The sequence below is a fragment of the Schistosoma mansoni genome, chromosome 1, assembly GCF_000237925.1.
Source record: "Schistosoma mansoni strain Puerto Rico chromosome 1, complete genome".
In the NCBI taxonomy this organism is placed as follows: Eukaryota; Metazoa; Platyhelminthes; class Trematoda; order Strigeidida; family Schistosomatidae; genus Schistosoma; species Schistosoma mansoni.
In genome coordinates, this window is record NC_031495.1 from 42,829,351 (window position 1) to 42,843,035 (window position 13,685).

Consider the following 13,685-nt stretch of genomic DNA (forward strand, 5'->3'; position numbering starts at 1 on the left):
ATAGAAATGGTCTTAAGTAACTTCAACTGTTAGCAGTACTCCGTTTAAAGTAATAATTCATTAAACCAACCGTTTTCACTTCATTTGTGGTATGTCACACCCTGAACTGTATACTGGTGAGTTGACATTCGCAACTTATGCATATACTTTGTTCTGTCTTATAGAATATTTCAGTTCATAGACATTATGTTTGTATGAAAGTATTTTGCGAAATTATACCATTAATAGAAAATTTTGCAATAACATGTTTCTTATTATCTCCAACAAAATTTTTGGATTTGTTTGAGGTTGGTATGAATTTACTGGAAATTTTTACTTAGCTGTCAAATCAATTATTTTGATCGTTGCTTTCTCTAAAAGAATATTTTAACAAGATCTAAACAAATGTATTTATTCACCTTATACATGAACATAAGCAATATAAACAGCCACAATGCAAATAGTAAATTACTAGTGGTAAAAAGATTCTCTATACATTTTCATTGTGAAACGAATAAGAGTATTTGATAAACACAGATTATTTGTCTGCATGAACTAAATTGTTTCTAAAGTTAATGTATCTATGATAAGTCTTTTGGCTGAACTCTGGATTGGGCTCCTAAGCTCTTCTATTAACCCTTAGGCTAAATCTAAACATCAACTTGAACGCGTAAGAAAAGGAGCGAAATATGGAAGAAATGATTTAGTCCAAAGTTCGTTTATGTGTAGAAAACCTGGGGTATTTATGACATTTTAGATAACCTTGGGCCTTCATAAAATTCTGGGACGCTGCTAAACATAGTAGCAGTATAGGTAATGATCTAATCAGAAGCGCAACATGTGACTTTTCACTTTCTAGATGTTTCTGGCAAAACTTTTGTTGAATGCTGATCGGATAAGGGGTTTTCTCAGTGTTTTCAAAGCCTTTTTGGCTTTCTTTTTCGATGAATTTTCTAGATCTCCCCAACAATTTGCTCGCCAAAAGATGTCACTAATATTTTCAAAACAATTCTGTTGAAATGTAGTTCCTAGACTAATGGGATGGCATGAGAAATATCGCTTACTCAAACTTTTATGTCGGAAATTGTGATTCACATGAATGTTCTTATCTACACAAATTCTTTAATATTAAAAAATAAGTTCACATTTAATTAAAAAGTACATACAAGGACTCATTAATTAAACAGAAGAAAAACGAGTAAATAATGTCTGATAACATATATGAACTTCTAGATTGTTGAAAAATATATTTTTCAGATGACTTAATGGAATAATTTCTCAAGACACTTATCTGAAGGTGAAGCAAAACAGCTTACTAATCGTTAGAAAGGGTTTCAACTACTAAAGATATACAGCTAATTAAATTTGAAACATCCAAGTGCTCATATTTTGTACATCAATCAATGTAGAAATAAATTATAAGATAACGGTGTGCATTTGCAGCTGAGGTTAATGATCTTAGTGGATTTTCGTCCTTTTAGCTGAATGGTTAAATCATGACGCGATCATTGTTTTTTTGAACAACACCATCAGGCTAAATGAATGTAACAGAAAGCAGTAGAAACAAATGCAAAATTTATCCGCTAGCATGATTCAAGCTGGCTTGTTTGAAAACACAAGAAGATTTCATTCAAAAATAATCAGTATGTGTATTACTCTAGATAAGCAAATCTTTTGAAGAACAGATAGGAATGTGATATGAAAAAGAAATTTCTGAAAAAACGTTTTAAACCTTTACTTAAGCTTTAGCTGATTATATGTCTTTACCAATCCAATCGGGCATACTTTTAGTTTCTCAAGAAATGACACAAAAATATTAACAAAACAGTAAAAATTCAGTTTTTTTTTTACAAAATCATCTGACTAATAATGTGGAATTTTTGTCACATTATACAAATATAAAGCTTAACAATAGCTGATACTTAATATCTCTTTTCTTATGGTATGAAAAAATGTCTGAAGATGAAAAATAAAGGCAGTTTATAACATTTTCAACTAATTTTGAGAGAATCATTTCTAAAATTTTCCAGTCAGTTATCTATAAAAGCCTACAACATATTGTCGCTTAATGTAAAAATTACTCGAGTTTTGTTAAACTGTGGTGCAGTTTATACTAGAAATAGTCACCAAATAAAATTTAAACATTGTTACAATTTTTGAATCATATGTTTTCTAAAGTATGAACAGACAAACTCTCCACGTAATTTTTAGTGCTTTTAATTTATGAAATTAGAACATGCAATTAATATACATATTAAGCTTAAAAATAATTAAAACACCCCTTCATCTATTTTCTATCTAATGTTCAACGTAGAAGTATATTGAATACAATATCACTAAAGAGCTTTTAACTTTTTTTAAACTAAGACAAAATAAAATTAATAGTATACCATATATTCCACTTGTCTTACGAGGAGCAATAAGTAAGTATAAGAAATAGTATAAGAAATGTCGAAAAATATTTATTGACATTAAAATCATTGAAAGGATCCTGGAATAAAATGCGCTGACTCCAAAATAATTATTTAAGCTGAATGTAGTAGCTCGGAAGTTTTAGTTATTTTTACGTAAATAGAGGATCGTTAAACAAAAAGACAGTAAAGATTATTATTTCCTTTTTTATGGTATAAAGTAAGGTATTTATTATCGAAAGGAAATGTTAAATACTATTTAAATATCATCAAAGGACGCAGAGATGAAGGCTGATTAAGTTCGTGAACTCACGTTTTATGAGGATTTAGAGTTTCAGGCAAAATGGTGCTAAGATTGATATGAAGGTTTCTGCTTGAATGAAATAATAAGCCAAAACTCTTCTTGATTACTACGTGTAAAACGAGGTGTATATCTTGTAATCCGTTTCTAAGGTTGTCGCAAATGAGCATTATGAAAGTCATATGGTACAAAATCTGACAGTTTCAAAAGATCAATAACGCAATACATGTTATTCAATTTAGGAATCCAATATTTTATTAAAGATTCGTGTTAACATGAAACTGAAGAAAATTTATTTCGTGGAATAATGGCATTAGTCCTAAATTCGACGAAGAAATATTGTAAAATCAAAATTATAAAAAAGTGGAAGGACAGTGATTTCAATCTATAGCTTACCTGTGGTTATTGGTGTCCCACCGACCAAAGCACAGATCAATTCCACCCAGAAAAACTATTGATTGATCAACAGCGACCATTTTTTCATGATGACTCCATAAGCGTGTAGATCGTGGAGAACGGTATATCTTTGTTAAGGGAAAAGATTTGAATTAAAAACGAGTGAATAAATACACGTCGGTAATCTGCCCCACAAAAGTAAACTCTTGAAATAAGTTATGCATATACGATTGTACAACTTAAAGACGAATTTATCGACAACATATGTTTGCTGGATTTTCTTGTTGATGTTTTAGTGAGGATAAAAAATAAATCACTAACATTCACATACATTTGGCTTGTTTGAAAAAAATTTAAACAAAAATACAAGGTTTGAAGAATACAATTAACTCATTAGTCTATTTCAATCCTTCTTGACAGCTTCATAAAGTCTGATATTACAGGGAGTAACATAATTAAAGTAAAACATTTGGTAAACTTTAATTACTAAAGTTGATATTACCATTCGAAACGGAACCGAAATGCATAATAAGAAGAATAGGGAATAAAAAGTTTGGTTAAGTATAGTTAAGATTGATGCGTATTTATATATTGGATGAAGGCTTGCATAAAGTAGAGAGATAAAGACCATAGTAATTGAAAGTCATCATTAAAATAAGGGTTTACATAAATATTTTAATAATAATAATAAACAATTAGAGTGAAACAATCTTTATCAACCTGTTATTACAAACACTTCAATTTCGAAGTAATTTTACTGAAAATTATCACTTCTAAAAAGTCTCTGAAACCCGAGTTAGAACCTGATAAAAAATTTTTATGAGTTCATTATTGATAAACGTTATTGAACAGCCACGAATTCTCAACACTGACGGTGCAGGATCATCACTCTAAATATCACATAATAATTGATTTAAGAAATGACTAGTAGTGGATCTTGAACAGTAGGTTAAATAGTGACAAGAAGATTACTACGAACACAAACTAAGCTGACTGTTTGTATTTTATAGTTTATACTGACAGTTTATATCAACATTATTGTTAAATTAATCAATCATCAAAAAACTACATGCCTATTTTAAATTTTATATTCCATTAACTTATTACTATGAGATAGTGATTCTTGCATTTACTTTACTAATATCTAGGTGTACATAAGTAAACAAGGTTTATTTATAATAAATCATTTCATTCAACTTTAAATTTTATGATACTCAGCATTAAATAAATTTTTTACTTTTAGTTAGCTATGAAATTTACGTTTAGTATCATATGTTATTTCCATATAAAAGTTAATAGATTATTATAACTGACATCAAAATTTTCATAGAAAATGTGGGTAGATAAAATTTCATTAAAAAATTAAATAAACCTACATATATGTTTGAATGCAGAGATCGAAGCCAACGCTTTACTTTTATACTTCGAAACTTAACGGCGAGCTCACTTTCCTTATAAAGCATTATATAGATTTTAACTCCTTGTTTCTGTATAAAGATGTGGTAGAATCAATAAAATAGGTATTTGAATCAAAAACTACAGGAAAATATTTCACAAATAAATATTTTTGATAATTGTGTATAAAGCATATGTCATTGTAGACATCAATATGAAAGTATTTTGTAAATGTTCACAAGTCGAAGGCAGTACTGTAACGCCTGTATTATTGAGTGAGTTTCAAGAAATAGTTTCTGCTACTCAGCTGTACAGTTAAATATTGTGACACATTTTGTTTCGTACTGGATGGTTATAAACATCCAAAAGCAGCATCAGCCTGTTCACATGAAGTCTCAACTTGAACTGTCCTTCAACACAAAACTACGTCTTTCAAACGATAATTTATGACCATGTAAAGTTTTTGGGATAGAATATGCAATCAGTATTCAAAAGTAGATTTAATTTTGTGAACAAAATTATTAGAATATAGCCTTTATTATTTACAATTGAAAGTTATTATTACTGACATAGTGGTTTGGCAGAAGTTAATCTAAAATCATTTATATTTTCAACCGCATGAATGTGCAGCAAGTGAAAAAACTACAGAGTAAGAACAAATTGATTTAAATATCGAAAGATTAATAAAGTTCAAACTATTATATTTTCAATGCCAACTTTCCATGTCCAATTTAGAATCCAATAGACTAAATTTTGTAAGTATTAAATAAAGAAGGAGGTTTATAATGAGTCCTTTATTAAGATCTTGATGTTTGTATAGGGTATTTACAAGAATACACAAATACTACTTCTTATTTTAAAATAAGAATAACTGAAAAAAGTGAACTATCAGACACATATTGAAGGCATAGTATCAACAAAATTTGGTACAGAATGTGCTCTTTATTATCTTACTCAATTAGGTAAAATAATAACGTTTTACCAAAAATGCAAGCTTATTTAAAACAACTCTTATTTTCTTATGCACACCTTAAACTTTAAATAAATAGGTTGTAGATAAATAAGCATGATTTTTCAATGATACTTTAATCAAATATTGGAGTTTCTACAAATGATGACATTAGTGTAAAGCCAGATACCAGTGCAGCAATGTTGTATGTCAGCGTGACTGTCTTAATACTAGTGGCCCTGACATATTTTTGCACGGCACTTTATCGTAAGAACTAATTTTACAGCATCATTAATGCCCATTAACAGCTACATTCTTAACATTGACAGACAGCTGTTCCAAATGATCTCAGAAGTCCTTATAAAACCTATCTAAACTAAAGTTTTAGTGTATAAACACATGAAACGTTAACATTAGTCATATAGTTTTACATCAATTGCTCGCTTGAGATTAGTAAATTAAATATTTGTTTTGAAAATACATATTGTAGTACAGAACACATTCGTTCAGTTACAATTAACGTAAAGCCTGGTATATAGGTATGTTGGCCCAAATTACCGTACCATATTGGCACAATGAGGTAGATTTAAAAAAATTTATAATGACGAAATTGAAATAGTGTGCAGGCAATGATAATGAGAGACATTAAACATTGAGAATTTGGTTTGCTAAAACGAAATGAAGAGGTGTGTATGAAGAAATGCTGGTATTTAAGATTTAGAAAGAGATAGTATGAATATATCTGCTCTACTGAGATCAATTCCGAGTAGAGTTATCAAAAGTCCACAGTCACTGACATCACTGACCTGACCTTTCTCAATGAGATAGTCTACACCAGTCAACATGGCTCAGTCAAACAGTCAAAAGCTTTATGGACTGACGATATTTATTGGTCCTACCACCACTAGCTTTCTTCTCACACACCCCTACAATAGTGAACATGGAGCATTGAGGAAAGCAAATCCGTCCAGACACCGTTAACCACGAACTCACCAGTGATAATGAGACTTTAAAGACGATTGAAGTGTTTAGCACCCTTAATTTCTTAACTCTCCATGATACAGATCAGTCAAGAAGCTACATTTCGCATTTAAAGAGAGTACGTATACCAAACATGCTTGCATTGCTTCTCGAAGCGATCGGAAAAAATCATAAACCCGGTGTTTACTAGATAGAACTATAGTAATTGCTCATTCCAAGTCGACAAGCGATCTTAGTAGTAGGAAATCGATCCCAAAAGCATGAGATCTGATTAAAGTAACCTAAAGGATTCGTTATGTTTCTACCAATCATTTATTTGTTACTACTATATAAATAGTCACCTAGACCACAGTCAGAGAATAACTTAATCAGCAGATTTTCCTATAAAAAAATGTCAAGGTAGGTCTTGTTTGATAACCTAAACTAATATTTTTTGGTTCGTTATGTCGAACTTCGAAATGTTTTCTAAACGAAATGCTGAATGCACTAGATGAACTCTCTAGATTATTGTGAGTGCATAAGTCATATAACTTTACAATACCATATTTAACTGCACATTCATGAGATGGTACAATTCATGCAAACCGTATCTCTTGATATGATTTCAGAAATAGATAAAACACCTTACGCTGGCTGAAAAATTGGTTGGGTTTTTAACTGAAGAAACTGGAAGAAATCAGTCTGGTCATCAGATCACTAATTAATATAAGTATTTGTTTTAAATAAGTAAGATGTAAAATTAAAATGTACAAAAGTTTGTTCTTAGGTCTATATTTGAAGCAGTTCATACACAAAAATGTCTAATTAAATTAAGAAACACAAAGTGCAAAAACTAGCTAATAATTTATATGGAACAAGGTATTGTATTATATACGCTTATATGTCTACTTCTTCAACAAACGTCTAGCTGAAAAGTAATCTCTTGAAAAGTGAATACAGTTACATCAATATAGTCTGGTTATATAAAAATATTCATCTGCAAAAGATGTACATTTTTATTACTACTCCAATGGCGAAAGTTGTTTCAAAATGTGGAAAGTATCGGAAATCCAACATATTTTTGATGGGGCGATCCAGAAAACTCGCAAAAGACAAGAAAAACTCAGGAAACACTAAGAAGCATTTTTGTCCAATCAGCGTTCACTAGAGGTTTTTCCACAAACATCACGAAAGTGAAAAGTCACATGTAGAGTATCTGATTGGCTGGTTACTACACTGCTACTATGTTTAGCAGCATCCCAGAATTTTCAGGAAAACCTCAGGACTACTAAAATACTATAAAAACCCAATATTTTGTATACATAAATGAACCTTTGGAGTAAAGTGCTTCTCGCATATTTTGCACTTTTTTTCTCGTGTTCAGGTTGTTGTGTAGTTTAAGCTTTGAGGTTATAAGACTAGCTTAGGAACTGAGTATAGCGTTCAATTAGCAAGCCTTATCAGTTTCAAATAATTTATGGGTACGTCAGTTCCTTGTAAACCATCATGATTCAGGTAATATATAGAGATAGTGTGATACGAAAAGTTATTTTGGGGCGTTCGTCATTCATAACAATTTAGTGAACGCATATATTTCATTTTAGCGAGAACTAGGGAAATATTGTTTCAGAATGCTAGTGTGTTTTAGAGTCAAGATATTGTAGGAGAAAATAACATGTGAATTAAATTTAATCACTAGCCAATCTGCACGTGTATCTTCCGAAACACACTCACTATATTATGGACCTTTAGGGATTTATCTCAAAACTCCTCAATGAAAATTCCACGGAGGCCGATCCACAACTTAAATCTCTTGGCTGTTTTCGGGCCCATAATATTTCACAGTACTAACTCATATCCGAATAATTTCAAATGAAGAATATGAATAAACCCTCCTAAAAAATTTCTCTCAGGCATAAACTATATTGCTATCAACTAGCTCGTCCTGTGAACGTTTCCGATCATTATTCCTTCAGAAACAATAACCATGGACGACAACAAATATTTCGGGACACTGAAGACCTTTGCTCAAACAATAATGTCGCCTTGAACTATAAAACTTGTTGGCTAAGTACTTTATATGCATTACTCGTTCCATTCAAGCCTGTGCAAATAAATGGGAAAAAGAGTAAGTTTCTGAATGGTTCTGAGTTTGGAAGGTTAATAGTGATAAATTTACGATTGCCAAATCAATACAACCCCTTGGATTAGGGTTTGAAGATTCTTCAACTCATCAGCTTAACACTATCAGACAGCCTAAAAGAGAATATCTCGATGATCTTATCTATGATAAACTTAAACAAAATGAAAATTATTTGATTTTATCCTTATTATCACTATCAAATAACAATCTAGATAAGACAGAAATACGAAAGCTTGACAACTTACTGCCTTTGCGTGAAGTAGCATATCTAAGCGCCATGTGTTATCTCGCACTGGACGTCTAAGAAAAACAGTGGGATGCATACACCAGTCAGTAATAAAAACTTCATGTTGCGCTTGAGAAATTGCTTTAGCCACAGCTTCCATATAACAAGCCCCATCTATAAACCTTTATTTGTAAGGAAAAAATAAAAAACTTCTATACTATATTATTTAAAGTAGCATTTGTGTTGGTTAATTGAGTTTTGCACTAGAAAATGACGAATAATTTTCGTAAATTGAGTATTTACGGATTGCATTGCAAGCTTCACTCATGGAGGATCTATTGATAGATAACGTTCTGTGACAGTTAACCATTATTTGTGTTAAAAACTTCTCATCCTAATGAAAGTCTGTGTGATCTCGAAAGTGACGTACTCATTTACTAACGCCTGTTACCCCACGTCGAGGAGCATAGGCCCACCACCAGCATTCTCTATCTAACTATGTCCTGGACAATCCTTTCTAGTTCTTCCCAATTACTATTCATCCTTTTCATGTCTGCTTCCAATTCTCGACACAATGTGTTCGTTGTTCTTCAACTTCTACTTTCAATTCAGGACTCTAAGTCAGGGCTTTCCTCGTGATCCAATTTAATGATTTCATCAATGTGTACGTCCTATCCCCCACCAGTGTCTTTTCCTAATTCCCTCTTCAGTTGAGAGTTGTCTTGTTCTCTATCACAGTAGGTCGTTGCTGATGACGTCCGACCAATGGACATTCAGTATCTTGCATAGACGACTGTTTATAAATACTTGTACTTTCTTGATAATGGTCATGGTAGTTCTCGAAGTTTCAGCTCCGTACAATAGAACTGTCTTGACGTTCGTATTGAAGATTCTCACTTTGATATTGGTTGACAGTTGTTTTGAGTCCCATATGTTCTTCAACTGTAGGAATGCGGCCATTGCTTTGCCAATCATCGCCTTCACGTCTGCATCGGATCCTCCTTGTTCGTCGATGATGCTACCCGGATACGTGAAGATTTCCACCTCCTCCAGAGTTTCTCCATCAAGTGAAGTTGTGTTGATGTTCTCCGTGTTGTGTTTGAGGATGTTGCATTTTCCCTTGTGTATGTTGAGGCCTACTTCTTCAGAGGCTGCTGTTACACTAGTTGTCTTCACCTGTATATGTTCGCGTGTATGAGATAGAAGAGCTAGATTATCTGCAAAGTCCAAATCATCTAGTTGCATCCAAACTGTCCATTGTATTCCGTGCTTCCCCTAACATGTGGAGGTCTTCATAATCAACCATAGTCAACCTCTGGAAGAAAGAGAAGGGGAGAGTTTAAGCAGTCTTATATGACTCCGGTCCTCACTTGGAATGCATCTGTCAGCTGTACTCCATGCACAACTTTGCACTGTAGTCCGTCATATGAATTTCAGATGGTGTTGACGATTTTCTCAGTTACTCACACCATAGTGTCGAAGGAGGTTCTATAAGGTTCTCCTATCCACGCTGTAAAATGCTTTCCCATAGCTATGTACTGCAATTGTTTGGTATATTTCTATACTTTATTCAGACTTTTAACCAATACAACCCATTATTTTGGTTATTATGCTTCTTACAAATATAATTTCTTAAGTTTTGAGGAAAAACACTTTAAGAAAGAGTAGACTTTGATTGCTCGATTCCAGACATTTGATCGATGAAAGGTTGTTGCGAAACTAATTATATGAAGAGTTGAGCACAAAAAATGGCTATTCAAATCTAGAACTCACTAGTCTTCAGATCACCATTAGTAAACTCTTTTCAACAGCACTTTTCATGTTAAATCAAAGCAAATATCATTTTAATTGAGATCATGAACCGATCATCATTAGACCACCATTGAAAACCCGTAAGCATTGGATGGCCGTTTCGTCTTAGTTTGTGTTTTCCCATCAGTGTGTATCCATGATCCTACACGCAGGACTCGAACCAGGACCTTCGGTCTTGCGCGAACGCCTAACCTCTAGACTACTGAGCCGGCATCCAGCGGTGGTAATGTCTAACTTCGACCAATCCACGATATTGCGTGACCAACATCCATTGACTTAGGTGGATAATGCCTCACAGTCGACACGGTTTAACTTTACGAGACCGAAGGTCTTGGGATCGAGCCCCGCATGTGGGATCTTGGATCCTCACAGCAGTGGGATCCCAAACTAGGACGAAATGGCCATCCAGTGTTTCCAGGTTTTCAGTGGTTGTCTAACGATGATCGGTTCATGATCTCAGTTAAAACTCATCAATCTTCACAACCCTATACTGACAAAAATCATTCTGCTGAACTTGCTTAAGCAATAAACTTACATGCATATTTGTGTATCAGACCTCGATGGGGCGTATGATCCAAAACGATTGTACTGTATGAAATCTCTCGTACCATCTTGGTAAATGTGTGATGAAAGTATTTTGTTCCATTCATTCATTCGATCATTTGATTGACAAATTACAACTAACTCGCTTTGATACAAAAACAACATACAAACCCATGTCATTAAATCATTATGAATAATAACGGACCATGATATTTATTAGCTTTCTAACAAAGAAAAAAATTAAAACGCCTTGTTCTTTTTACAAATGGCCTCAGAGATGTAAGAATTTATATAAATCAGTCCATTGAAACTTTTGAATTTCGCTTAAACTCATCAACAAGACATGTAAATCATCGGTGAACAAATCGAGAAAGCCCATAATTTAACTGGGAGGAGGGTACATTCAAATATTCTCTCAAACATCGAATTCTAAAATGTCAACGTCTTTTAAAGTTTTTATGCACAAAAAAAGTTACACGTATCAGTTATTGATCTAATGTGCTCAATCGCCGTTTTCACTACAAATTATTTCCAATTGATGAAAGCATTTTAAATTATATTATTTTACGTCGAGAATTATCAGAAATACCAAACACAGATGGAATTTCCTTAATTAAGCAAATCTGTGTCTTTATTACAGATAGTAAGTGTGACCGAGATAAATATCAGTTAATGATTTATCTTGAATCCATTCGTTATTTTCAGACTGGTAATTGTTTGTTAAAGCTATGAGATAAATACGATGTCATGTTAGTTTATTCACAACAAAATCCGATGCCGATCGGACCATGGTTGCAAATATTTGTAGTCTGTTGGGAATAAAAATTATGACATAAATATTCGTTGAAAAGAAGTTCACAAGGACTAAGAGATGAGTTATTATATTCCTAAAATGTAGTAAGCTTTGAAAGTATGGGATTTACAGCCGGTGTATGAAAATGGCATGGTCAGTAACGCACAAATTTTCACTGAAATTACCTTATAAATTCCGAAGCTATGAATATGGTAATTGGCTGGCAGAACCAGACATCCATTAGTTAGCAATACTTTCATAGGTAGTACTTTAGTATCTTAATAAGAGATAGATTTCTATAGAGACCGAACATTCATTTTCGATATGAAATAGCCTTCTTTACATCATTAGCATTTTGCGTGAGATATGCATCATATGGCTATCATCTCACAAATAGCATTTGGTTAGAATACGTTTAGCTCCATACTTCTTCCAAGCTCTAGTAGATTAAACTGACATCCTCACATGTAGAACGAATAATTTGAATTTTTGAGCTCCTTTAGCTTTTGTTTACTGGTTAAATATCTACGGATTCAGATGGTTTTCAGAAAAATTTCTCAGGATCAAATAAACGCTTACCCAAGGGAATTATATAGTTTCAGCTGACACTGTCCTGATCGCTCTGCTATCCTTGTTTTAAACGCAAAGTTTTGGTCCATCAAGAATATATTACATAAACGCCATGATCGGTTTTTCCCACTGAGTTCAATTGAAAACGCCAGTCTTAGTTTTCCTTTTGCTGATTTGTCTATATCTTTGGCTTTCACTTTATCTCCATGTTGTTTCATGTATACGAAGTAGCTATCTTTTAAAATGAGCCACCTATCAAAATGAAAGTAAATAAATAAGAAAGCGCCATAAATCAACAAAATGAGATTTCACAGTTGAATTCATGAGTCAACTGAAGCTAGACCACCATGGAAAACCTGGAAGCACTGCAAGGCCGTTTCGTTTTATTGTGGTACTCCTCAGCAGTGTGCATCCATGATCCCTTCTCGCGAGGTTTGAACCCAGGACCTATCAGCCCCGCGCGCAATTTGCGGAAGTTGCTTAAGTTGTTTGACAGCCCACTAAAACATCTGTGTACGTAGATCAAACATATAAACTTCACAGATAGAATCAGACAGATATTTGGTTGTTTTCAACGTCAAAGTCGGCTTCAGTGTGAAACCACAGTACTTTTGCATCGGTTATTCTAACTAATGATACACCTTATTCTATCGCTTCATAGTTTCAGCTGTTAGATTGTGCTAACCTCACGCCTATTTTAGTGTTAATTGTCATCAAATGCTTTCATTAGTAATTTAAGTTTATAGTATTTGCTCACTGATTTGTCGACCTACTTGTCCTCTTAATTTTCTGTAACTCAGACCTTAATAATTAAGAACTTGAAATTTTGTTGAGACATATTCTAAAGTTTTCCTGGTTTCTTTTGTGATACTTAAAGGTATTTTACTAAGAACAAGTTCAAAACTTCTGGACCTAATAATAATCATTAGTTTTCAAACAACCAGGAATTTAATATCATCTAGATCACCAAAAGTATCAAATCTGATTTGCTAAATTCCTTGCACTGAAGCACGATGATGTTTTGTCTTTGAAATGTATTTTTGTTTCGGTTTCAATTCTGCCTGCAGAGAGTTTAGCAAATGAACTTCCTGGTCACCTAATTATCTTTACTTTATTTTAGTTTCACGAGTTTGCCAGACCTAAAAGATATAAGCATGGATAGATGGCTATAATTTGGTCATTAATGTCTTCAAAAACTAACTAAATG

The 13,685-nt window shown here is 33.0% G+C and overlaps 1 protein-coding gene across 1 annotated transcript in view; it reads right to left on the reverse strand.

Moving 5' to 3' along the window:
* The window catches only part of Smp_151420 (phospholipase D), a gene marked incomplete at its 5' end in the record, with an annotated part of 45,741 nt that extends 33,045 nt beyond the window's left edge, over positions 1–12,696 (reverse strand). Inside the window, 4 exons of the mRNA XM_018794495.1 lie at positions 3,088–3,215; positions 8,780–8,942; positions 11,108–11,260; positions 12,488–12,696. Coding sequence (XP_018648902.1) covers positions 3,088–3,215; positions 8,780–8,942; positions 11,108–11,260; positions 12,488–12,696 — 653 coding nt within the window. The remainder of the gene's footprint in view (positions 1–3,087; positions 3,216–8,779; positions 8,943–11,107; positions 11,261–12,487) is intronic.
* Between the last annotated feature and the right edge of the window lie 989 nt (positions 12,697–13,685).